Source organism: Zonotrichia leucophrys, chromosome 15 (genome assembly GCF_028769735.1).
Source record: "Zonotrichia leucophrys gambelii isolate GWCS_2022_RI chromosome 15, RI_Zleu_2.0, whole genome shotgun sequence".
NCBI classification, from domain to species: domain Eukaryota; kingdom Metazoa; phylum Chordata; class Aves; order Passeriformes; family Passerellidae; genus Zonotrichia; species Zonotrichia leucophrys.
Genome location: NC_088185.1, coordinates 3,881,613 through 3,905,874, shown reverse-complemented (window position 1 = coordinate 3,905,874; position 24,262 = coordinate 3,881,613). Strand labels below are relative to the sequence as shown.

Below are 24,262 nucleotides of genomic sequence, written 5' to 3'. Positions count from 1 at the left end.
TAGAATATGGATTTGGGATGGTATTGAGGGATAGAAAATGGATTTGAGGTGCAAACCACTGTCTCCAGGTGGACAGGGCTGATTCCCTGCAGCCATAACTCTGCAGCCTCCCTGTGGCACAAGGAATCTCCACTTGGCCCTATCCAAAGCCAGAAACCTTTCCCTCTAAAGAAATTCCCAGATTTTTACAAAACCTGCCCATAAACCTTGAACAGGTTTGGTGTTAGGAATACCAGACATCATCGGAGACAAGACTGGGAAAGAGGAGAGGACCTGACATCCCTCTCCAAAGCCTTCCTTGCAAATACCTTCTGTGGCCTCTTCCCTTGGAGGAATTGTTTCCTTGTGCCAGCAAATGAGGAATTACTTAAATATTCCAGCTTGATGTTGTGCTGAATGGCTCTGATGTACTGCAGGCTTTTGGTTCAGCTGGAAAATGTTTTAGTGGATAAAGATTTCTAGATGGTATCGAGGCCCTTCCTCAGAGATGGAAAATTTTCTTCATCTGAAGGTGGATTTTAAGGAATTTGTGTGGAAAGGCCAGAGCAGAGCTCATGTGATGGAGCAAATTCCTTTAAAAATCAAAGAGAGCTCTTGCAGTGACCTGAGCCACCAAGCAGGGCAGGGGGGATGAGGAGAAGATGTGACCCTGCAAAAATGATGCACCAAGAGCCTCTTCCTGCAGGGCCATGGATAAATCCAGGCCCCAAATTCAGTTGTTTCCTTACTTAAAGTGATAAAAATTGACATATATGATGTAGGAAGTAATGCTTTTTATAAACATGGATTTAGTCTTCTTTTCAACTTGTGCAGAGCCAGAGGAGGCCGTTTTTGCTTCTCTTTAAAGGGGGTGAAAGAAAAGTTTGCTTTGTTTTCTTTCTCACATGCTGCTTGTGCAAAACCTTCCCCTCCTGCCCTTCCTGCAGCCCCAAACCTCTCCCTCAGCTGTGCCACCCCTCCACTTCCTCCTGCACAAACAAACAGCCTTGATAACATCATAACCCCCTTGATAACAACATAAACCCCCCCAAAAACACTCAGACACCCACGGGAGGGAGAGCTGACAAACCCTTCCTAAAGCCCAGGCAATCCTGCAGCAATTTCAGGTTTCCTTGGAGTCATCCTGAGTCCTCCCCCTCGGCAGGGTAAGTCCTGCATCCAAAATTCTGTGATTTCCCTGTGAACCTGATTTGATCCCAGGCTGAGGCCAGACCCCCACCCTGTGCAGGAACGAGGGGCTGGGCCGTGCCCTGACCTTCCACATTTGTTTCTTTATTATTTTTGGGAATAGCAGGGAGGGTTATTGGGTCAGTAGTCTGAAATCTGCCCAGGATTGCAGTGCTCTGCAGCTGCTCCCAGCTCTTTACCTGACAGAAAATTCCATCTGTCTCCAGTGGCTTTTAAAAAAAAAACTCAACTTTTTCACTGGGATTTTGCCTCCCTTTCCTTTCCCACCCCCTGCACTTGCTGTCTCACGTTTAAATTTGGTTCTGGAGTTTTCTGGCTCCTTTGCACTTGCTCAGAGGGATCTCAGGTCCTTCCTGGCTGAGATGGTGCAGAACAGAACTGAGTCCTCCCCTTTGGCAGGGTAAATCCTGCATCCAAAGTTCTGTAATTTCCCTGTGAGCCTGGTTTGATCCTGGCTCTGCACAGACACCCCAGCAATCCCACCCTGTGCCTCAGAGCCTTGTCCAAAGGCTCTGGAGCTCTGGCAGCCTTGGGGCTGTGACCATTTTGTGGAATCCTCTCCTTGGGAAGTGTTCCCATTGTGGTCATTCCTCCTGGAAGCTGAGGGTGTGGGAAGGAGGGCACTGGGAGCTGTGTCCATGAAAAGCTAAATCAGTTTTGGGTTATTTAGAGGTGAGCTGGTACCCACTGAGAATCTCTGCATCTTGCTGGGTTTTTTTTTCCAGTGCCAGTCATTCCTTTGAGAAGGGAAAAACTGGGATTAGCACAGAAATCCACGTGTCCATCTCAGTCTGCCTCACTTCCTAAATCCACTCCCTCACATCCCACAGCTTGTTGGGCATGGTGGGCAGGGGCTGGCAAGCCCCATTCTCCCAACTCCAGGAAAAGCAGACAATGGGAAGCAAAGCGAGCGTGCTCTAATGCTGCCACCTACCTTCAGCAGCTCCAACTGCTCCCCGAGGAGCTCTCCCTGGAATTCCATGGCATTTTTTAATACACTCTATGTAGGTCAAATTCAATTCCAAGATGATTGTCCAGTGCTGAATTGCAGGAATAGTTTTGGTGGGGCTGATCCTGCCCTGGGGCTCTGGGGTGATGGGTTTGTCTGTCCCATCCCTGTTTGCTGCCAGCTGCAAAAGCCACCTCCCTCCTGCTGGAATTCCAGTGCTCTGGCATCCTTGGGGGGCTGTTCCTCCTCCTGGTGGCCCTTCCCTGCAGCAGAAGGGTTGTGTAACCAGGCAAGAAGTGAACAGGCACAGCTGATTTGGGCTGCTCTGGCTCCTTCCAGGACCAAACCATTCTCTAATTAAATGGGATCAGGAAGGATCCTGAATCTAAGAGGAAAACGAATTGCTGGTGTTCTTAAAGTAATGAAGAGTAGGCAGTGGTAGAGCTGCAGCAGGACAGGCATAGTTTGGAAAGACAGCAGCTCTTTCCATGGAATTGGAGCTGCAGGGGAGATTTTCCAGATTCCTTGGGGAGCAGGAGCGGAGTGGGTCTGTGCACATGGAAATACAGGGGTTGCACCATGAGGAGCTGTGGGTTTGTGCAGGCCCATGAGTGAGGAAGGATTTTCCTCATGGATCAGCCAAGGGCTTATTGACAGCTGGGAGTGATTCCCTCCCTGATTCCCTCCCTGATTCCCTCCCTGTTCACACGGGGCACTGACAGCTCCGGCGGCTGCGGGACGCGGGAAGCAGCCGAGCCACGCGCTCTGCAGAGGGGCTGCCCTCGCCTGAGCAGCTTTCCTTTGCTTTCCTGTCCCTCCCAGGTGTGGCAGATTCCCGAGAACGGGCTCACCCTGTCCCTGACAGAGCCGGTGGTAGTGCTAGAAGGCCATTCCAAGAGAGTTGGCATCGTGGCCTGGCATCCGACGGCGCGGAACGTGCTGCTCAGCGCAGGTAGGAGCACAGCAATGGGCGTCATCAGCTCCTCTCCCTGCCTTCCTTCCTCTCCAGCTTTTCCTTCTTCCCTCTCCCAGCTGCTCAGATCCCTGGGAATCACAAGACCCGTGGCAGTAGCTGGGAGCACCGGGACACGTGGCTCACAGCCCCCTCTGTATCTCAGCCTTTTTTATCTTCAGTTTACAGGGATAAGCACTGAGGAATTGTCTGGAATTGGAGTGTGAAAGTTGTTCCAGACTTTATTTGATCTGCAAGAACAATTTACATCTGTATTCCCCACATCCCTGTTCTCATATACTTTTAGAACAAGCCCAAGTGTTTCTCCTTTCCCTTGATCCCTGCAAAGTATCCCAGAGTCCACAACCTCTCATGGGCAGCATTTTTCAAATTGTCTCCTTGGCCGGTACAGTCCATGGAATGAGATTCTTTTGACCACTGAAAATCAGTCACATCATTATGGAAATAAATTGGATAATTCATTATCCATTGGTACCATCTGAGACTTCCATGGGTTTGGTCCCAAGGAAAGAAATGAGTCCTTTCAGCTGGATTGTTGGATGAGCTGGGTGTTTTCCATTGATAAAAATCCCTCCTGAGCTCCCAGTCTGGGTTTTGGTTTCCCCAAAAACACTTTGGAGCTGCAGGGGGTTTATTCCTTGTTCCCCACCTCTGACTTTGCCCCTGTGTCCCCCAGTTCTGTGACTGGAGCTGTTATTTCCCATTTTAGGCTGTGATAATGCCATCATCATCTGGAATGTGGGAACAGGAGAAGCCCTCATCAACCTGGATGACATGCACGTGGACATGATCTACAACGTGAGCTGGAATCGCAACGGCAGCCTCATCTGCACAGCTTCCAAAGACAAAAAAGTCCGAGTTATCGACCCCAGGAAACAAGAAATTGTTGCTGTAAGTTTGCTTAATCCTTAAAGAAACAACTGGATTCACTCCAGCAGGAAGTGAAGAAAATATGGAAGAAATATGTGGGGTTTACACACCACGTTGAGTCGTTTTCTTCAGAAATTACAGGAGGAATAGTAGGAGTTGGAGGATTTGTCTGGGTTTATTGGGATTAGTGTTTGAACTGGGATTTTAGGGCTCAGTTTTAAACCTGCAGGAGTGTAATTCCACATCTAATCCTTTTGTATAATTACAGTTCCAGAGTTGTGCATGCAAAGCAGAGCTTTAGTTGTAGCTTACAAAGAGGTTTTCCTTCAGCCTTGCAAGAGGCAAAGCTGGAATGAGCCAGGAGTGTCCCCTTCTCCCGTGGCTGTGTTTGGGCTCTTCCCTCAGGCAGCAGGGGAGGAGAGCTGGGTGTTGGAGAGGAGCAGTGTGTCCAGAGAGGAGCCACCACTCCAAGGGTTTTTCTGTTCACTGCTGGTCCTGATCTGCTCCTCTCTTCCAGGAGAAGGAGAAAACCCACGAGGGAGCCCGGCCCATGCGAGCCATTTTCCTGGCGGACGGGAACATCTTCACCACCGGCTTCAGCCGCATGAGCGAGCGGCAGCTGGCCCTGTGGAACCCGGTACGAGCCCAGCCTGCATCCCTGGGCTCCTCACATCCATGGCCTGCTCCTCCCAACCCAGCCCTGCAGCCATGGAATCCTGGAATGGCTTGGCTTGGGTTGGATGGGGCATTAAAGCAAATCCCGTTCCAATCCGTGGGCAGGGACACCTTCCACTAGCCCAGGTTGCTCAAAGTCCGTCCAAACAGGGATGGAGCAGCCACAGCTTCTCTGGGGTCTTCTTCAGGGCTTCACCACCCTCACAGAGAAGAATTCCTTCCTAAATTCATAGTTTATATACTTGAGGTTATTCCCACTCCATCTGCTGCCTGCTCCTGCTTCCATGATTTTGGCTGTGTGGTCACTCAGTGAAGGAGCTGAGCAGGAGCTGCAGGTTGGAAGTGCCTGGGAAGATGCACAGGGAGCAGAGGGGCTGTGGGAAGGTCACTTCTCTCTGTGCATTGTGGAGAGCAGGCAGCAGCAATCCCAGGAGGGTTCAGGGTGGAAGGACCACCTGGATTGTGTCCAGGTGGCTTTTGAGTGTCCCCAGGGAAGGAGGCTCTGTCCCATCTCCCATCCTACTGACACTAACTCACTGTGTCACATATTTCCCTTGACTTGGTGAATTTTCCTGGCTCCTGTTTTTATTTAATTTAGTGATTAAAATGCCCTTGGGGAATGAATCAGTTCATGAACATTCCCAGCATTTGTTGTAACACACGGATCCTTCTGGGTGGTGCAGACACCACTGGGAGCTCGCTGCCTACAGAGTGTTAATAATTTAGACCCTCCCTCTATGAACAGAAGCTTTTCCATTCTTTATTAACATCCCTGGCATTTTTATTTCCAGAAAAACATGGAGGAGCCAATAGCGCTTCACGAGATGGACACCAGCAACGGGGTCCTGCTGCCCTTCTATGACCCAGACACCAACATCATTTACCTGTGTGGGAAGGTAAGGAGAGGCTTTGGAGGCACCTGGAGCCTGTGAAATGTTCCCCAAAATATCAGTGCTGCAGAGGGACCAGGCTGCTCTGGAAAGGGTTTGATCCTCAATTCTGCAGAATCTGGGAAGGACCTGGATGTTTCTTGGAGATGGGTTAGGTAAAGCTGCTCCTAATGCAACAAGTCTGAAACTGTTGCCTAAACATTTCTTGCTGGTGTTAACCTGGGTGGTTTTACACTGGAATGGGAGGAAGGTGCATTTTGGGTGTTGTCCTTGGAGATGCTGGAGCATGTAGTGACTCTCTGTAATTTTATGGGGTTAAAGAATAGAAAACTGGAATTGGGTACTCCTTTCTAGAAGCAATTTGTAGGAATTTGGTGCCCACATTTGATGGACTCCTACAAATAGGAGCCCAAGCCAAGATGAGCAAGGAATTACAAAGGAAGGTCCACACAAGTATGTTCATAAATCCCATCTTTGTAGCAGCTGGTGAGGAATATTTGGTTTCTATCAGCCACTCCTCCTGCAGTTTCAGAGACCGCAGTGTGGTGAAATTGCTTGGAATTGAGGATTAACTGGTTTATAGCATTTCTGCCTGATTGTGGCAGGAGGTTTTTCCACAAGAGGTGACTTGGGGCCACTCCCAGCCTGGGAGCAGAGCTCAATCCCTGTCCCACAGTGTTTGGAACAGGACTGGGAGGAATTGTTCACTTGATGGACTCAGATTGTGGAGGGGATCAGCCTTGCTTCAAAAACAGCTGTGAGCTGTCCATGGCAGCATTCCTGAAAGGAAATGGGAGCAGCAGTGTGGGCACAGGGAACACAGGTGCTGCAGCTTCTCCTGGGGTTCCTTGCAGGGTGACAGCAGCATCCGCTACTTCGAGATCACGGATGAGTCCCCGTACGTTCACTACCTCAACACCTTCAGCAGCAAAGAGCCGCAGAGGGGCATGGGGTTCATGCCAAAGAGGGGCCTTGATGTCAACAAGTGTGAGATTGCCAGGTGAGGAGAGCTCATCCCAGGGCTGGGAGCTGGGGCTGGGCACTGCAGGAGTGGTTGAAGCAGCAGAGCACTGAGCACAGGGCAGCTGTGGTTCAGAAAAGCTGGGGAGGGCAGGAAACATCTCAGGATGTCAGTGTGGTGACATCACTGTTGTCTGGGAACATGAGCCATCTTTTCTGCCAGGAAACAAGTGATAGGACAAGGGGAAATGTCCTTGGATATTAGGAACAATTTTTTTCCTGGAAAGGGGGGCTCAGGCATTGGAAGGGACTGCTCAGGGCAGGGGTGGAGTCCCCATCCAGGAGGGATTAACAGCACTTGGGGACGTGGGTTATGGTGGCCTTGGGAATGGTTGGACTTGATGGTCTCAGGGATTTCTGTGGTTCCTTGGGGTTGCTCCTTTCCCATGTCCTCCATCTCCCTGATCCTCACTCCCTGTCCCACCTCTCCTTTTCCACACAGGTTTTTCAAGCTCCACGAGAGGAAGTGTGAGCCCATCATCATGACGGTTCCCCGCAAGGTGAGCACTGCCCTGGGGCCGGGCTTTGGAGCCAGCTCCTGCCTCCCAGAGCTCCTGACTGATCCATGTCTCCTGCCTTGCAGTCTGACCTCTTCCAGGATGACCTGTACCCGGACACAGCCGGCCCAGAGGCAGCTCTGGAAGCAGAGGAGTGGTTTGAGGGGAAGAACGCTGATCCTCTCCTCATCTCCTTGAAGCACGGGTACATTCCAGGCAAAAACAGGGATCTCAAGGTGGTCAAGAAGAACATACTGGACAACAAACCTGCTGGCAACAAGAAGGGTGATCTCATAAACGCTCCAAAGAAAGCAGCGGATGCCTCAAACTCCGTGAGTAAACTCCAGGAATTGTGGGGGTGATGGCCTCAGGTGGGAATGCCAGGGTGGGACCAGTGACAGGACCTGAGGGAATGGCTGGAGCTCTGCCAGGGGAAGGTTAGGCTGGATATCAGGAAAAGATTCTTCTTCCCCCAGAGGGTGCTGGGACACTGACCAGGCTTCCCATGAGGTGTCACAGCCCCAGGGAACAGCCTGGGATTGTTGGGGTGTCCTGGGCAGGGCCAGGAGTTGGACTGGATGATCCCTGTGGGTCCCTTCCAACTTGGGATATTCCATGACTCTGTGATTCTAATGCTTCTGTAGACATGGAAGATTACTTGGAATTGCTTTTTCTAAATCACAGAACCACTAAATGTTTGAAAAGATTTTCAAGATCCCCCAGTCCAACCCTAATTCAAGATCCCCAAGTCCAACCCTAACCCAGCACCAGCACCTTGTTCACCACTAATCCCTGTCCTTTGGGACAGAGAGGAAAGTATGGCTTTGATGGTCCTGGGTGGGTGCACTGGAGATGCTGCTCCCTTCCCTGAGCATCCCAACTGCTCCCAAATCTGTCACAGCCCCATCCCTCCAACAATCCCACAGGGAGGAGCCCTTTCCTTGGAGAACCCCAGAGCTCTCCCAACTCATCCTTTCTGATCTTCCAGCAAAACGACGCCAAATTGGACGAGATTTTGAAGGAGCTGAAATCCATCAAGGACACGATCTCCAGCCAGGACGAGCGCATCTCCAAGCTGGAGCAGCAGATGGCCAAGATCGCGGACTGAGGGCGCCCCAGCCCAGGCACATCCCAGCTCCCAGTTCAGCCAGCAGCAGCCTGCAGCATTCCAGTACGAGCTTTCCTGTTCTCCTAAATCCACGTCAAGAGAGCCGATGATTTCAAGCCAAGCTTTTTAGTGAAAGATCTTTTTCGTTTCCCGATGTTCCAATGAATTTCTGTGACTGTGTCAAAAACAAGAAGTGCTACTTTTACAAGTTTTTTTTTTTTTTTTTTGGGTTTTTTTTCCCAGATGTTATTATGAATCTTTAAAAAACGAATCCGTTCTTGACTTCCAATGTCATGCCCAAATATCTTTTTCTAGATTTAGGGACCAATGCCACATTGTTCTTAAACCTTTTTTTTTTTTTAGAGTTGCCAAAAAATAGAAAAAAAAATCGCTTTTATTTTTCTTATTTGCCACTTTGCAGTATTTGTGTTTCCATTCCAAGGGACAGGGGGTGTGGGGGGTGTTTACACTGTGCAGAGAACAAAGCTGAAGCTATTTTGTATAAATCCTCCATTTGGAACAATCAGGTGGGTTCCCTTCCTTTCTCTTCCCTGTGGAATCCCCTTGGAGATGGGATCAGCTGCCTTTCCTGCTCCACAAAGTGTCCCCAGCCCTGTTGGCTGACAGAAAAATACAAATATATCATTCTGAATGAGGGGATTTATTTCCTACTGAAGTTTTAAGCCAGCACCATGTTCCCATTTTCCTACAATCCCAAAGTTTGTTTCCATGACCAAACTCACCCGTTTTACTTGCTCATTTTTATTTCCATTTCATGGCAGAAGTGATTTCCATGCAGGAATGTTTTTATCCATGGAGCATGGAGTTCCAGGTGAGCTGTGGGATGCCAGCTGTCATTGCTGTAAATCCTTGTTCTTGCCCCCCAACACTCCTGAGCTCATGGATTTTAAGGAGCTTTTGGAATCCATCAGCCCTTCACACCAGTGCTGATAATAGGAATTTTCTGTGCTTCCAAAGCAGCATTAGCAGCAGAAAGGTGATTTTTTCCACGATAATTCTCCACAAACAAAATGCCTCTGTTGTTACTTTTTTTTATCATTTGTTTTCTCCTGTCCATCATTCCCATTCCTGCCTGCCACCCTTCCATGCAGGAAAGGATTTGTTCCCAGACCAGATGAGCGACCTCCAACCCCAAACCCCACCTTGCACTCCCAACCCTTCAGAGCAGAAGGCACTGGGAGGGTGGATTTGATCCCACTTTGGAGAGCTGGTTTCTCACACAGCTCCTTTGGGATCCTGCAGGGAGAGGCCCTGTGAGGGCCCCTCCTGGCATTCCATGGGAGCTCAGCTCAGCAGAGCCGTGCTGGGCAGGCTGTGCCCTGTGGAGGAGCCATCAGGGATGGTGGGGCAGGCTGGCTCCCTGCTCCCAGGCCGTGTCCTTGTGCTGGGAATGGGATCCAGGACACCCCACAGAGCTGTGCCCAGCACGAGCCCATCCCTGCAGTGCCAGGGAGTGCTGATAACCCATCCTGGATCCAAAGGTGGGCAGAGACCATCAGGTGTCTGAGAGCTCTGGATCCTCATCCCAGCCGGGCTCTGTCCCTGTGGCAGCTCCGTGTGCTCCCACCCGGAGCATCCCCGTGGACACGAGTCCCTCATCCAGGCTGAAGTGATCGATTTTTTTATTATTTTCCATTAGTTTAGCTAGGAATTCTCTGATTTTCCATTTTTCCCAGTGTTTGCATGTTCAGAATTCCAGGTTAAGGATTCCCTGTTGTGGAGGGATGTGTGTGTGGAGGCAGAATCGGCCGGGGGACGTAGCTGGAGAGGCACGAGGAGGACGGGATGGAGGAGACAGAGGATGTGGTGGGATTGCAGAGCAGGAAAGCTTCAGAAAAGTGGGATTTCTGTGTTTTAGGGACAAGTGGCATCCCCTGCCCTGTGCCCGTGGATCCACAATCCGGCTGCTCCAGGTTCTTTGGCTGTTTGGTGACGTTTCTGTATTGCAGTAAATGCCTGAGATGTGTATTTTTATGGATTTTTTTTTTTTTTTTTTCCTTTTGGATCCCAAACCCGAAGGTTGTTCTCCCCACAGTGGTGATTTCTGTGTTGATTTGTACGTGTGACTTCAGGGTTGTGTGCTCGGGGACCTCGGGTTTGTTCCTAACATTGGAGGGAAATCAGTTTTGGGAGCCGCTGGATTGAGGTGCCCGGGGGTGGGGGTGTGGGAGATTTTAGTTCCTAGCCTGTATTTTATTTAAATGAACTGATGCCTCGCCAGGCTCAACCGGAGTCAGTGCCTGAAGCTTTTTGTAGCCGTGATATCCCGGGAGAGAACCAGCCCAGTCCGGAAAGACGCGCTCTTATAGAGCGGCCAGAGTATCTGTCCAAATATTTGCTTCCATTTTCAAAAGATAAAAGTCATTGATTATAAACTGCCTCTGCTTGGCTTTTCCTTTGCCTCTCGGCATTCCAGCTCTGATTGATAACTGGGATGTGGAGTGAGGGATGCTTCAGTGGGGGGCTGTGGATGAGGGGGTCCTTGGGGACCTTCTGCTCTTGTCCCAGGAGAGCCAGGGCCCGTTCCTGGGGTCACACATGGAATCTCCCTGGTGATTCCCAGTGAGGAACCCAAGAGCTTGGCTGGGTGTGGGATGTGATGGGATCTCGGGGTGGATGGGGGTGATGTGTTCCCAGGAAGGAGCAGCCCTGCTTGGGAGCCACCCTGGATCTGGGGGGGGCTCATTCTGCTCTTCCCCAGGTGAAATTTGTTTTCAGGCTGCAGGAAGTCTGAAATGACACAGAGCCCGGGCTGGAAACAGCATCTCTTACCCCACCCAGGTTTGAGCTTTCTCAGGGCTGAGGCATTTCAGGGGATGTTGCACAACCCCCTCCAGAACACCCTGACCCTGACACCGCCCCAAAGCCGGGCAGGGATGCTCCCAGAGAATGAGTGCTCCCTGCTCCCATGGATCCATCCCGGGGATGCTCATCCCACATCCTGAGCCCCTTTTCTTCCCTTTTCCAGCCCCTGGCCAGGTGTTTCGGAGCGGGGACGGGCCGAGCTTTCCGAGGCCGGGGGGTTGTTGACACCCCGAGCCCGTTCCTGCGGATGCGGCTCTTGCAGCACCTTCCTGCGGCTGCGGCTGCGCCTCCCGCCCTGCGGGAGCCTGCGGTTGGGGCGGGGGCTTTCCTGTCGTGCCAGTGCCACGAGGCCGGGACAACACCCAGGACAACACCGGGCAGCCCCCCCGAGAGCCCCCCCGAGCATCCTGGGGATGGCGCAGAGAGAAGGAGCCCGGCACAAGGGCTGTGCAAAACATCAAGTCAGGCCCTCACCCTCCTCCTCCTCGTTTCCCGGTGCTGAGGTGTCTCAGGGCACCCTGGCCCCCTCCCCGGCCATGCCCACACCGTGCCCGCGGGGGTGGCAGCCCTGGCACCAGGTTTGCCGTCACTTCTGCTTTCGGAGCGACGCCAGCCCCGGCGCGCAGCTGCTCCGCTGGGGCCGAGCCCTCCGAGGAAGCCCCTTGGTGGGGAGCAGCCCTCGCCGGGGGTGCCCGCAGCCCCCGGCCCTCGCTGGCCCCGCTCTCGCCGTGACGTCCTTCCCCTCCCCGGGCTCTGGAAACCGCAGCCCTTTCCGCGCTCCCTCCCTGCCCCGCCCGGCCGGAGGTGCAGGCGGAGGGCGGCCCACGACGCCCCGCGGGTGCCGGTGCTGGGGCTGCCCTCGGCCCTCCGTGCCAGCCTCGCCGGTGATTCCTGAGGTTGGGATCCATCAGCACAGGTGAGCCCTGCTGGGAAGGGGCTGGATCGGGATTCGGCCCCAGGGATGCTCTGGATGCAGAGGGGATGCTCATGGAGGGTCCCTGAGGGTGCCACGCTCCGTGCTGGTCCCTGGGGTCTGGGGAGGCGGGTGGGTGCTCTGGGGGTGTGGGAGCCTCCTGGGGATGCTCGGAGCGTTCCGCCGTGCCCGGATGCTCTTGGGTGCGGATCCTCGGGGACCGCGGCGGCCGCCGCCCACCGGGGCTGCCGAGGGAGCTGTGGGGGGATTGGTGATGGAATGGGGGGATTTGGGGTGAGTTTGGGGTGGATTTGCCTCTCCTGCTCCAGCTCAGAGACACAGGCTCATGGTGGCCTCAGCCCTGGAGCCCTGTGCCAGCCCAGCCGGCGGGTGGGGGTGGGGACGGGCACCCTGACAAGGGGTGTCTGTCACAACGAGGGTGACATCCCTGTGGTTTCATTTCCACATGGACGCACTCATCCCGCAACTGCCCCGTCCCGGGGCAGCCGCCTCCATCGCGGCTGATTTCCCATTTCCAGACACTCAACTTCCTTATCAAAACTTGCTCCTGGAGCAGAGCTGGGCTGAGGTCCCGCAGGTAGAGGCTGTGGCAGGAAGAGGTCTCTGGGTGCCTCCTCCATCCCCCCAAACCCGAGGGGGGCAGGAGGATCCTCTGTTGGAGTGTGATCCCACACTGGGGCTCAGCATTCTCCCGCAGGGAGCAGGACCCCGATGTCACCTGCCCTTTGTGTCCCCTGCAGGTCCCATGGCGCCGGGCCGGGCCCTGCTGGTGCTGCTGGTGCTGAGCCCCCTGTGGGCGTGTGGGGCTGATCTGCTGGAGCCGGGGCTGCCCTGGGGCGGGCAGTGGGTCTGGGGGGAGACCAAGCCCCTGCCCCACTCCCGTGGCAAGAGGGATGACAGTGGGCAGGAGCCCGGTGCCACCACGATGATCAGCAGTGACAAAGGCGATGGTGTCTCTGTGCCACCGCCAGCACCTGGCACCAAGGCCAGCCTGCTCCTGGTGCCAACCACAGCCAATGCCACGGATGATGATTCCCCCGAGCCTGAGCTGCTCCTGAGCTCTGCAGCACCAGTGCCCAGCACCAACTCCAGCCTGCTCCTGGTGCCAACCACAGCCAATGCCATGGATGATGATTCCCCCGAGCCTGAGCTGCTCCTGAGCTCTGCAGCACCAGTGCCCAGCACCAACTCCAGCCTGCTCCAGGTGCCTGCAGTGCCCACCACAGCCGGGCCTATGGATGAGACAGATTCCCCTGCTCCTGACTCACTGGAGGACTCTGTGGCACCAACAGTGACCAGTGCCAGCACCAGCCTGCTCCGGGTGCCCACCACAGCTGATCCCATGGATGAGACAGATCCCCCTGATCCCGACCTGCTCCCGAGCACTGCCCCACCACCAGCATCCAGCACTGAGGCCAGCTGGGCACTCGTGGTGCCAACCACAGCTGATCCTATGGATGAGACTGATTCCCCTGCTCCCGATCTGCTGCCAGGCTCAGAGCCTGGCACACCATCAGCAGCCCGAAAGAGCATCCCCACCACCACCCCCGGCTGGCTCACGGCACTCATCGAGGAGGACACAGTGACTGATGGCCTGGACAGCGACTCCTCCACGGGGCCACGCTCAACAGCCCCCCCAGCCTTTGTCCTCACCAGCACGGGCTACGGGAAACCCAAGAAATCCCGAGCTCCGCCTGCATCGACCCTTGCGGCCATCGGGGACACGACGCCGGTGGGCACGGCGGTGTCCTGGGAGCCCAGCGGGGCCATGAGCAAGTGCCTGCTGGCCATCCTGCTGCTGGGGCTGGTGGCCGCCGCCTTCCTGGTGAGCACGGGCGTGCTGGGGTCGCTGCTGTGGCGGCGGGCGCGGACGGGGGAGCGCCGCTTCAGCCCCACCGAGATGGTTTGCATCTCCTCGCTGCTGCCCGACGCCGAGGCGGCCGCCGGCCCCCGTCCTGTCCCCGCCCGGAGGCACAAGCTGCTGCTGCCCGACGGCAGCTCCGAGCCCGATGGAGACAACCTGACTCTCAGCAGCTTCCTGCCGGAGCACTCCTGAGCCCCAGGGATGGCTCCTGCATCCCGCAGCGCTGCCGTGCCCGGTCCCCGATGGAGCCGCGGGCAGGGCGTCCCTGTCCCCTGATGTTGTCGCTTGGACCCGTGAGACGGAGCTGCTCCCCCGCGTCCAGCTCGGCCCTCGAGGCCCATCCCATTAAAGAGTTACCCGGACATGGTGGTCTCTTCCTGGCAGGGACCCGCCAGCCCCCTCCCGGCCCCGCCGCCTGCCCACATCCTGCTGCCAAAATTTCGCTTCTCCATCCTCCCCCTCAAGCCCCTGGGGGAGCAGAAACGAAACCCGTGGCCAGGCAGGGACCGGAGCCCGGGACCTTGGGGACGGCACCGCAGCCCCCGGGACCTCCTGCCCGGCCTCGTGGGAGCTGGAAGGGCGGGGGGGACGGGGCGGAAACGGGGGGGACGGGGACAGCGACAGGACGGGTGCGCTCGTGGCACAACGTGTTCCTGCCTGCGGTCGCTGCAGCGAGGCGGGGACGCCTCCGGGGCCGCCGCTGCCTGTCAGGTGCTCGGCCCCGGGGGGAACGGTGGTGCAGGGGCTCGGCATCATCCAGCTGGGACTGGGAGGGATGGGGAGAGCAAATCCACGAGAGGCCAGCGGAGGTCCCAGCCTTTCACCCGTTCAGTCACCCCTCAGGCCACCAACTGATCCCTTCCTTGGGGCAGTGAAAATAGCCCAGGACTGGCCCTGTCCTGCCAGGCTCAATGTCCTAATTTTTCCATTTTGCTCCACCCAGGCTCCCCATCCCTGCTGTGACCAGCTTCAACATCCCCATCTCTCTATCCTTCCCCCTGCCCCTCCAGATTCAGCATCTCCATTCCCACATCCCCATCCCTGCTGTGACCAGCTTCAATGTCCCCATCTCTCCATCCTCCCTCCTACCCCGCCAGATTCATCATTCCCATTCCCACATCCCCATATCCTCAGGCTTGCAGCCTCTTCCAAGGCCACTCTGGGCTGGTTGTCCAGGAGGAATTGCCAGCGTGGTCATTCACCTGCATCCCAGCCCTGCTGCCTGTTTACATTCACCCTGAGCTCGGGATATTTTCCATCTGGATCCTGGCAGCTGCACAGCCCCGCTCCGGCTGTGAATGTAAATGTTTATGGGTGAGTCAGCCGGGCCAGGGGACCCACAGCTGGTGGCCATGGCCTGTCCCCACGCAGGACACCCTGGCTGTGGGCTCCTTGCTGATGCCACCCTGTCTCACTGTGTCCCCACGCCAGCCAAAGCAGCCATGGAGGAAGAGGGATGCTCCCATCCTCAGGATTCACCCCACAGCAGCTCATCCAGCCTCTGTCCCCGGTGAGGATGAGGCTGGTGAGGAATAGGATGGGTGCAGATCCGAGGGATTGCTCCCACTCTCCCAGCCCTGTGCCAGCCGCTTTCCAGCAGGAGCTCAGCGAGGAGAAACTCTCCTCCACCGCGGGAGCCGGGAATCGCCCTATTTGGCGCAGTCAGCAGCTCCTGTCGGGCTGCCATGGCCCGCCTCACAGCGCAGGAATTCACGGGAAGCCTGCACGGTGTCACAGCAGGATCCTCAGGGCAGGCGTGGTGGGGTGGCACCGGGCTGTGGTGGGTGGCAGGGACTCAGGGGTGGCACCGGGCTGTGGAGGGTGACAGGGACTCAGGGGTGGCACCGGGCTGTGGAGGGTGACAGGGACTCAGGGGTGGCACCGGGCTATGATGGGTGACAGGACCCGGGGGTGGCACCGGGCTATGATGGGTGACAGGGACTCAGGGGTGGCACCGGGCTGTGGAGGGTGACAGGGACTCAGGGGTGGCACCGGGTTGTGGAGGGTGGCAGGGCGCTGGGGGTGGCACAATCCCACTCACGACACCGCACATGGAGCTCCCCACGCCCCGTGCCGCTCTGCAGGACGGGCGCCCTCCGGGTATTTTGCTGGCACAGCAAAAGCGCAGCCCAGGGAAGCAAATTAGAAGCAGAGCAAGGCTGCAATGCCTCAAATTGCCGGTTCCCCGGGCGGGCTGTGCCGCCGAGCCCAGCCCTGCACGCCGCGCGTTCCTGCTGCCCCAAATTACACGGCGGGACCGGGCGGTCCCGGCCCTGCCCAGCTCCGAGGGGCTGGGCCCGCGGCCGCTGCAGGCAAAAACGGAATCGTAATGGGATGGTGGGAGCTGGCACCGGGACCCGGGCCCGGGATCCCGGCTGCGAGGGTGGGGACGCTGGGCAGGGAGGGATGAGGACTCTGAGGTGGGGACGCTGGGCAGGGAGGGATGAGGACTCTGAGCAATGAAGGGTGGGAAGCGAGGGCACGGTGGGATGCAGATGCTGGACAAGGAGGGATGGAGACTTTGGGCGAAGCAGGATGGGCATCCTGGCTGGGGTGGGATGCAGACCCTGGGCAGGGTGGAATGGAGACGCTGGACAAGGGAATTGAGCCCAACACCGGCATTATTGGGTGGGTGGGGAGAACTCAGCCCCATCCCCACCTGGGCTGCAGGAGCAGGGCCGGATGCTGCTGGAACTCTGGCCTCCCCTCGCCTTTCCCCCTTGCCCTCTAAGATTTCATCACTGAGCACTTAAGGCCGGGAAAAGCCGCCCGAGCAGCTGCAGGGAGCCGCCGGAGCAGACAGACGGACGGGGCTTTTATTTCGGGGAGCGGCGGCGACGCCGGAGAAACCCCAGCGGCGCCAGCCCCGCTCCGGCCGAGGGGACAGAACGCGGCCCCCACCCCGCGGGGGTCACGGTCCCCAGGCGCTGGCCGCGGCTTTTTGGGGGGTCTGGCAGGTCCCCAGAGAGGAGCAGAGGAAAATAGCAACGGGATGAGGTCACACAGCGGCTGCAGCCTCTTGAGCAACCTCAGGCCGGGCCGAGGGGACCAGGGCAGGGGGAGAGAGAGATTGGGGGGGCTCAAGAGATGCCCCCAGACCCCAAGACTGGAGATCCTGGAGCTGAGCAGCTGCTGTGTTTGTCTGGGGAACCAGGGGTGCCCCTGCCTGTGTGCCTGCCTGAACCCCAAGGCAGAAGTGCTCAGGCCAGAGCATTTCCAGGCTGGGATTTTAGGAAATGTTCTTCTGAAATTACGGGGATGGTCTCAAGCCATGTTTGCCCCAGTGCCTCAATAACAGCAGGGCACTCAGCCCACATCCCTCACTGTCCCCTTTGGACGGGCATTACCCCCACCTTTGTGGATAAAACCATTAAAAACAACTCCCTGTGTGACCCTAATCCCCACTTGCACCCCAAAATGTGGCCCCTTCCGGGGCTGGTGATGGGGGGCACCGTGGCTCCTTTGCTGACGGGATAAGCCAGGAAACACCCCCAGCCCCAGCTGGATTTCATCTGAGAGAGGGCTGGGGGCTGCCTGCCTTTCCCTGGCCTCCCACACCCCCTCCCCATCCCGGCCCTAATGAGAACAAGCTGGTCCCGGGCTGCGACGCAGGAGGAGGAGGAGGAGGAGGAGAAGGAGGAGCAGAGGAGGGAGAAGGAGGAGGCTCCATCCCAGCAGGCTGCAGAAAGGGGCTCGAGGTGTGTGGGACAGATCCCGTCTTCCCGGCTGCCTCCCGCCGGCTGCGGGCGAGGTGAGGATCCCACTGGATGTGCCAAGCTGCTCCCCAATTTTGGGGGGCTCTGGAGCAGGGCAGAGGCTGTGCCACAGCCAGGGGTGCTGCAGTGAGGGCTGGGCATGGTCCCCGTGGCGGGACAGGGGACGGAGTCGGGCACATGGCTGCATTCCCAGGCGGGAATCGGAGCGTGCTGCCTGTGGACAACACCGAAATCCTGAATTTCTGCAGCACTTGGGAAGCGGAGCTGGGAAGGAGCTGTGGGTCTGGGGGTGGGCAAGGAAGGGCTGGAATGGGATTGGGATGGGGTGGAGGGCTGGCAATGCCCGTGGTGCCAGGCCCAGCTCTTGGCACTGCTCTGGGCTTTGCTCAGCCCCTGCATGGCCACGCTGCTCCTCAGCTCTGATGGCTGCCGAGGAATTGGTGCCGTCCCCATCCCGGGACCCCTTTCCCGCTGAGGGGCCCCTGTGTGGGGTGGAGAGGAGGATGAGGGGGCTCATCTCAGCCCCTCCAACCCTTCCTTCTCCCGGTGCTGGTCAGTGCTGTGACCCCACAGCCGCAGCAGTGCCCATGGGGAGCCAGGAGGGTTGGGGGTCGGGACATCTCCCACCTCCGCTGCCGTTTTTTGCACCGGATTAATGGAAACCAGATTGTGCAGCCAGGAGAGAGCCTGGAAGCCAAATCCTGCTGCTGGAGTCCCTCTTGTTCTGTAGAGCTGCTGGCTTGGGTTTGTTTGGGGGGAAAATGGGATGTGGGTTGGGATTTGAGGAGTCTGAGGTTGGGGAATTGTCATGGGGGTCCCTGTTGATGTATCTGGGGAGCTTTTCCTGAGACCTCCCCGTGGAGCCGTGTGGAGGGAAAGAGCCCTGGGAAGGGCTCGGTGGCGTTATGTGGCGTGGCACGCGTGGATCCCTCGGGAATGTCTCGCAGTGGAGACGGTCACGTCCCAATCCCAAATCCCAAATCCCGTGGGGTGCAGAGCCCAGCCAGGGGCTCACCCCGGGGGTGGGAACCGTGTGTCCTGTGTCCTACAGCACACTGTGGGCTGTGGAATGGGGCAGATCCAGCCCCATCCGGGTGAGGAGCACAGCACAGGGACAAAGCCAGGCCTTCCCCTTCCCAGGGACGCTCAGGCAGCCCAGACCTCATTCCCTGCACCCCAGCTCTGGGGCTGCCCCTTTGTCCCACACCCCCTCCCGGCTCCACTCAAGCACATGGTGGCACCAGGGTGAAATCCTGCCCCAAACTATTTTTAGCCGTGTTCCAGCTGGGAATTAACGGTCTGGGACGGCGGTTGGGAAATGCCTCTTGCGCCGGGCCCGGCCCTTTTGTAGCGTCGCCTGTGTCAAAGTTTCCACTGCAAACCTCCATTTTTCAGGAATTCTCTAATCAGCCAAATGACCGTTGTCTGGAGCTGGGTGCTGGCAGCAGCCCCGGTCCCCAGCCTTGAGCAATCCCACCCAGCTGGCTTCCAGCTGTGCCCTTGGAAAACAAACACAGCCCCCTGCTCTGTCAGGGCGAGAAAACCGGAGCTGCCTTTCCACTTCCATAAGGAAATCCAGGCGGGTGAGGGCTGGCTTGGGGGGCTTGCTCTGTTGGGGTATTAACGTGTCCCTCACCTCTCTGCATCCCACAGGTTTCCTGCAGGAATCCTGGGAATGGGCTCAGCCATGGGCACGTGGTTGCTGCTCTTGGTGCTGCTGGTGGCGGCCCCGGCGGAGGCGGCGGCGCCGCGGCACCGCCCGGTGCTGCCGGACACTGCTGGCAGCGGGGACGGGGACGAGGCCTCAGCCACGCTGCCCGCCCAGCCTGTGACCCCCCGCATCAGCCCCACCGTGGGGGCGGCACCGGGGACCACCGTGACCAACAGCTCGGCGCCGGGCGTGCTGGACGGGCTGGTGGACTTCTTCAAGGAGTACCTGCTGCTGGTGGTGGTGGTGGGCTCGCTGTCCTTCGTCCTCCTCTTCATCATCTGCGCCGCCGTTATCGTCCGGCAGAAGCACAAGGCCTCCGCCTACTATCCCTCCTCCTTCCCCAAGAAGAAATACGTGGATGAGCGGGACAAGTCGGGGGGAGCGCGGGACTTCAGCGAGGTGCCCGACAAAGCCCCCGAGGCCGGCGCGGAGGAGCCGCTGGACGGCGGCCGCCAGCTCCAGGCCGACATCCTGGCTGCTGCCCAGAACCTCAAATCCCCCCACAAGGCACCGCTGGCCAACGGGGCCCAGGGCGAGCAGAATTCCCCTCAGGAAGAGAAGGAGAAGGAGGAAGAGGAGGAAGGAAAGAAGAAGTCGGGGGATGAGCAACCCAAGCCCCCTGCCCAAAATGCGGGCGCGGAGGAAGCGGCGAGCGCAGGAAGCAAGGATGGAGGATGCAGCCCTGATGCCTGCCAGGATGGCTCCCAGGCTCCCTCTGGAATCTGAGGCAGGGACACGGTCCCGGGCAAGCCTGAGGAGCTGCTGCCCTGGGACACACGATGGACAGGGTGGATCAGGCTCTGTATGTACGTGGTGGCTCAAGGAAGCCCCGATGAAGATCCCATTCCCTCCCAGCTCCCCCGACCCCGGTACTGATGGGATGCTCCAAGGGGGATTTGCCAGCTGGTGGGTTTCCCCAGCACTGGAACGCTGTCAGCCCCAGCTCCTGCTGCCCAAGGGGCTTCTCCCACCCCAGGCACTGCAGCTCTGCCCCCCCTGTGCCAACAGCTTCCTCCCAAATGTTATTTTAATCAGCAGCAGCAGCCTGGTCTGCGCCGGGCTCCTGGCTGGGAGCTGTGTCCCTCTGGGAGAAGGGATGGGAGCAGGGCTGGAGGTCTGTGGGACACGGGTCAGCTTTGCCCAAGGCCACCCAAGGGAAAGAGGGATGAGGATTTAGGGACAAGGACTCTCTTTTCCTTCTTCCACCCCAGAGCCCAGCTGGATTTTTGCCTCACTTGCTGAACCCCTTCAGCTAGAAATAAACATTTCCTCCGCACAGCTCCTCTCCCGTGTGTGTCTCAGCCGTGGGGTGCCCAGGGGACAGTCCCCGTGTCCCTGTGCTCCCCCAGGGGCACAGCTGGATTGGACTCCAGGGCCAGTGGAGCCCTGGGCAGGGTGTTATCAGTCCCCACATCAGCACATGACGTGCCCTTCCAGGAAACCTTTATCTTGTGCCCACAGCTGCGGGGCTGAGGAGGGGCTGTGGGGACTCAGCCAGGGCCCTGGGGTGCAGCTGCTGCAGTGGGGACAGCAGGGAACCCTGGAAGGTGCGTGAGGCTGCTCTGCCCCCAAAGCAGCACATCCCTGCACCCCCGAACCTCCTGTATCCCTGTGTTTTATCCCATTATGCCCTTGCCTCAGGACAACCTTCCCTTGGGAAGCGTGTGCCACCACAGAGCTGGTTTTGCCCCAAAGCAGATGTGAGTGGGTGAAGCTTCCCTGATTTTTTTTAAACCAGGAAATAGCAGGATGGTTCCATGAGGGAGAGGCACATTCCTCACTGCTGGAGGGTGCCAGGAGCTGAGGAACCACAAGAGGGACCTTGTGAGTGACAAACTCGCAGCAGCAACGTGTGACCTCTGTGTTCAAAATTACAAATATTGTGCCCGGATGGAGCAGGATGAGACAATTATTTTTTTTTTAAATGTGGTTTTAAATGTTTAACAACACCCTCAGTATGAAAAATGGGAAGTGATGTGTCTTGTGGGGGGTGAGAAGGTTAAAAAGTGAAGTCTGCCAATGTGTTGTCTGCTTGGTTTGGAAATACTCCTCCAGAAAAGAGGAACTCTGGGAGCTCCCTCTCAGCTCTGCATTCCAGCTCAGCTGTTCCCCACTGGGGTTCCAGTCTGAGGGTGTACTTTAGGGAATATTGGAATGGTTTGGGTAGGAAGGGATCTTAAAGATCATCCAGTTGCAAACCCCTTCCGTGGGCAGGGACACCTTCGTCTAGCCCAGGATTTACAGCTCTAAGAGAGCACCTGGTGAACGAAGAAGTGAATTCTTAGAGAAAACACCCCAAAATTCAGGCTGTTCCTCCAACAAGTGCTTCAAAAATTAAGTGGTGACAGGATGGGAGCAGAAACCACTGGTGTTTCCTGGTCACTTTTCCCTTTGGCACCAGCAAAACATTCCCAGAATTCCAAGAGCAGGAATTTGCTCCTGGATTACGAAACCAACCCTGACCCAGCCAGAGCCAGGGGACAGCCCCACATCTCTCTCACACACACACACATCCAAACCAGGGCAACGCTTCCCACCAAATTCCATAAGATATTAGGCAAAACTAGACATCTTCCCAAAATAAAAACGAAAAGTGCAGCCCTTCCAGTACCGGACAGCGGGGTTTGGTCTCCGGAGCGGAGTCGTCCCGCGGCATTCCCGAGGGGACAGCAGCCCCCAGCCAGGGGAGCACTAGGGGGTGCCTGGACACCACAGCGACACGTTGTGCGTAACTTGTGCGTATCTTACAGCTCGAGTAGTGCACAGGGTCCTACAACAGCTCGGGAATTGCGCTGCAGAGTGAGCAGGGAGTGAGGAGGGGAAGCTGCGCAGGCAGTTCAGGCATTGTCGGCTGTTTTGTCGGATTCTTTGTTGGATTCTCTGTTTGGATCCTGCTTCAGTTTGTAATCAGCCAAGGCGGCCTTGATGGCATCTTCAGCCAGCACTGCAAAGCAAAAAAAAAAGCATTTAAGGACAATTCAAGGGCTTTCAGGACAAAACAAATAAAAACAAATGCCGGCAGCAGTGAGGAAACGACCAGCAGCATAGACTGGCCTTAGGAGTAGAATCTGAATGGAATTTCTAAAATACTGAATTCCTACAATGCTGATTTCATGAAATATAACTTCAGATAACAAGAGAATTCAGAATCTGACTGTTTATTATCAGTCTGCTGAGCTACAGGCTCCAAAATATTGATCTGATAATTCTTGAATTAACCCTGAAATCTGAACATGTTTTCTCTTAAGGACAAGGTTGTGCAGAAATTGTTTGGAAAACAGCCTTCAGAAGCATCTGTGCTATTTCCAGAGTATCTGAGACCCAGGGTTTTTACTTACTGGAGCAGTGCAGTTTGACAGGGGGAAGGCAGAGTTCCTTGGCAATATCTGTGTTCTTGATTTTCAGCGCTTCATCAACCTGGAACACAGGCAGAGGTGGTCAAGGGCCCTGCTCTTTGTGTTTGCTAGGAAGGTTTAATGCTGCAGAGCCAACAGAATCCACAGGAGAGATCCTCTCAGCTGCCCAGGGCAGTGAGGGATGTGGGAATTAAGCAATGTCTGATGACATATCAGTGTCACACACTGTCCCCACCTGGCCTGTTCCAAATCTGTTCATCCTCTATCACAACACTGAGGTGCATTTGCTGCTGGCAAAAATGATCTAAAAGTTCTCTATAATTAAAATTTCTGCCATCAGCCTGGTTTTGCTGATTGCATAAGACACAAAGAAATTTCCTGGTGGAATTGTTCCACGTAGATGTGGCACTTGAGGATATGATCAGTGGTGGAGCTGCCAGTGCTGGGGGAGCAGCTGGACTTGATGTTCTTAGAGGGCTTTCCCAACCTTAATGATTCTCTGATAAGAAAAAGATAATTATTGCCCTACAAGTGAAACCCTGACAGCGCTGGCAGTCACTCCTACAGCACAGAGCAGTGCAGGGATTCCCTGGAGAGCATTTCCTCCATGATCCCAACAGAGAACACAGGCACGTGGGAAGCCCTGCAGCCTTCCCGGAGCTCCCTCACCGTTTTCCCTTTGACCCACTCCGTGGCCAGCGAGCTGGAGGCAATGGCTGAGCCGCAGCCGAACGTTTTGAAGCGAGCGTCCACGATCTTGCCGTTCTCATCCACTTCCACCTGCGGGAGCATTTTGGGGACACTTCAGTGCCCGGTTCAGCCCAGCCAGATCCCCCCAGCCGGGCCCGACGGGAGCGGGACTGGCCTGGCATGGGGCACAGGGCACGGCCAGGGCGGGCATGAGGGAAGGTGAGGGGACACGGGCAGCTTTAAACCTGGCAACAGCCCCGTGTGACCCCACCCAGGCGCCAGCGGGTCCCCAAGGTCACCTGCAGCTTCATGACGTCGCCGCAGGCCGGGGCGCCCACCAGGCCGGTGCCCACGTTCTTGGAATTGCGGTCGAGGGAGCCGACATTGCGCGGGTTCTCGTAGTGATCCACCACCTGCCAAGACACGGCGTCAGCGAGGGTCACCCCGCGCTCCCGCGTCCCTCCCCGCGCCACGCTCGCCCCTCACCTTCTTGTGGTAGCCCAGCACAGCCGGGGCCGGCCCGGCCCGGGGCCGCAGCAGCGCCGCCCCCGCCGCCCTCAGCGCCGCCATCTTAACTGAGGGGAGGAGCGCTGTCCGCCTCCCTTTTATAACCTCGGTGTTGGCCACGCCCCCAAACACGCCCTGACCACGCCCCCTCGTCTCCGGAGCTCGCGCCTCACCCCGGTCATTCGTTGGCGGCGCAGACGGTGTGAGCGCTGGGAGCCGCGCTGCGGCTGAAACGATCAGTAAATAAACAAACGCTGGGAACGGCCTTTCGGTCGCGCCAGGGTTTCTATCGCGACAGACGGCGCACGTGCGGCACGCGGCGCCACACTCAACATGGCGGGCGAACGGCGCCGCGCACGCCACGGACCCTCTCGGAGGCCCCCTGATGGCCACACAGCGGGGTGCCCGCGGCGCTGCCTGCGTCGCGGACCAGAAGACAAAGGGTCGCGCCGCCGCCGCACTCGGCGCAGCGCGGTCCCGGTTCGCGG

General features: G+C 57.0%; 4 protein-coding genes across 5 annotated transcripts in view; 3 read left to right on the top strand and 1 right to left on the bottom strand.

The window, feature by feature from the left end:
- The window catches only part of CORO1C (coronin 1C), a 40,682-nt gene extending 30,116 nt beyond the window's left edge, over nucleotides 1-10,566 (top strand). For both annotated transcript variants that reach the window (XM_064726520.1, XM_064726522.1), the window contains exons 4-11: nucleotides 2,960-3,089; nucleotides 3,820-4,001; nucleotides 4,498-4,617; nucleotides 5,447-5,551; nucleotides 6,400-6,545; nucleotides 7,008-7,065; nucleotides 7,149-7,394; nucleotides 8,051-10,566. In XM_064726520.1, the coding sequence (XP_064582590.1) occupies nucleotides 2,960-3,089; nucleotides 3,820-4,001; nucleotides 4,498-4,617; nucleotides 5,447-5,551; nucleotides 6,400-6,545; nucleotides 7,008-7,065; nucleotides 7,149-7,394; nucleotides 8,051-8,170 (1,107 nt within the window). In that variant the 3' untranslated portion in view covers nucleotides 8,171-10,566. The remainder of the gene's footprint in view (nucleotides 1-2,959; nucleotides 3,090-3,819; nucleotides 4,002-4,497; nucleotides 4,618-5,446; nucleotides 5,552-6,399; nucleotides 6,546-7,007; nucleotides 7,066-7,148; nucleotides 7,395-8,050) is intronic.
- Nucleotides 10,567-11,587: 1,021 nt separating this feature from the next.
- On the top strand, nucleotides 11,588-14,156 carry SELPLG (selectin P ligand). Its single transcript, XM_064726523.1, has 2 exons — nucleotides 11,588-11,912; nucleotides 12,671-14,156. The coding sequence occupies exon 2, from the start codon at nucleotides 12,676-12,678 to the stop codon at nucleotides 13,984-13,986; it is 1,311 nt and encodes a 436-aa protein (XP_064582593.1). The 5' UTR covers nucleotides 11,588-11,912; nucleotides 12,671-12,675; the 3' UTR covers nucleotides 13,987-14,156.
- A 3,202-nt stretch (nucleotides 14,157-17,358) lies between these two features.
- TMEM119 (transmembrane protein 119) lies at nucleotides 17,359-21,648 on the top strand. Its single transcript, XM_064727328.1, has 2 exons — nucleotides 17,359-17,545; nucleotides 19,164-21,648. The coding sequence occupies exon 2, from the start codon at nucleotides 19,186-19,188 to the stop codon at nucleotides 19,945-19,947; it is 762 nt and encodes a 253-aa protein (XP_064583398.1). The 5' UTR covers nucleotides 17,359-17,545; nucleotides 19,164-19,185; the 3' UTR covers nucleotides 19,948-21,648.
- A 98-nt stretch (nucleotides 21,649-21,746) lies between these two features.
- On the bottom strand, nucleotides 21,747-23,909 carry ISCU (iron-sulfur cluster assembly enzyme). Its single transcript, XM_064727329.1, has 5 exons — nucleotides 23,754-23,909; nucleotides 23,567-23,680; nucleotides 23,247-23,357; nucleotides 22,560-22,638; nucleotides 21,747-22,165 (listed from the first exon to the last, which is right to left on the bottom strand). The coding sequence occupies exons 1-5, from the start codon at nucleotides 23,835-23,837 to the stop codon at nucleotides 22,059-22,061; spliced, it is 495 nt and encodes a 164-aa protein (XP_064583399.1). The 5' UTR covers nucleotides 23,838-23,909; the 3' UTR covers nucleotides 21,747-22,058.
- Nucleotides 23,910-24,262: the final 353 nt, after the last annotated feature.

Excerpts from the sequence above, each read along its gene's own strand:
- SELPLG (XM_064726523.1), top strand. The coding sequence starts at position 12,676 with ATGGCGCCGGGCCGGGCCCTGCTGGTGCTGCTGGTGCTGAGCCCCCTG.
- TMEM119 (XM_064727328.1), top strand. The coding sequence starts at position 19,186 with ATGGGCTCAGCCATGGGCACGTGGTTGCTGCTCTTGGTGCTGCTGGTG.
- ISCU (XM_064727329.1), bottom strand. The coding sequence starts at position 23,837 with ATGGCGGCGCTGAGGGCGGCGGGGGCGGCGCTGCTGCGGCCCCGGGCC. Across the intron at positions 23,358-23,566 it reads GCGACGTCATGAAGCTGCAG|GTGGAAGTGGATGAGAACGG; the intron begins GTGACCTTGGGG and ends ATGCTCCCGCAG. Across the intron at positions 22,166-22,559 it reads TGTCAAACTGCACTGCTCCA|TGCTGGCTGAAGATGCCATC; the intron begins GTAAGTAAAAAC and ends TTTGCTTTGCAG.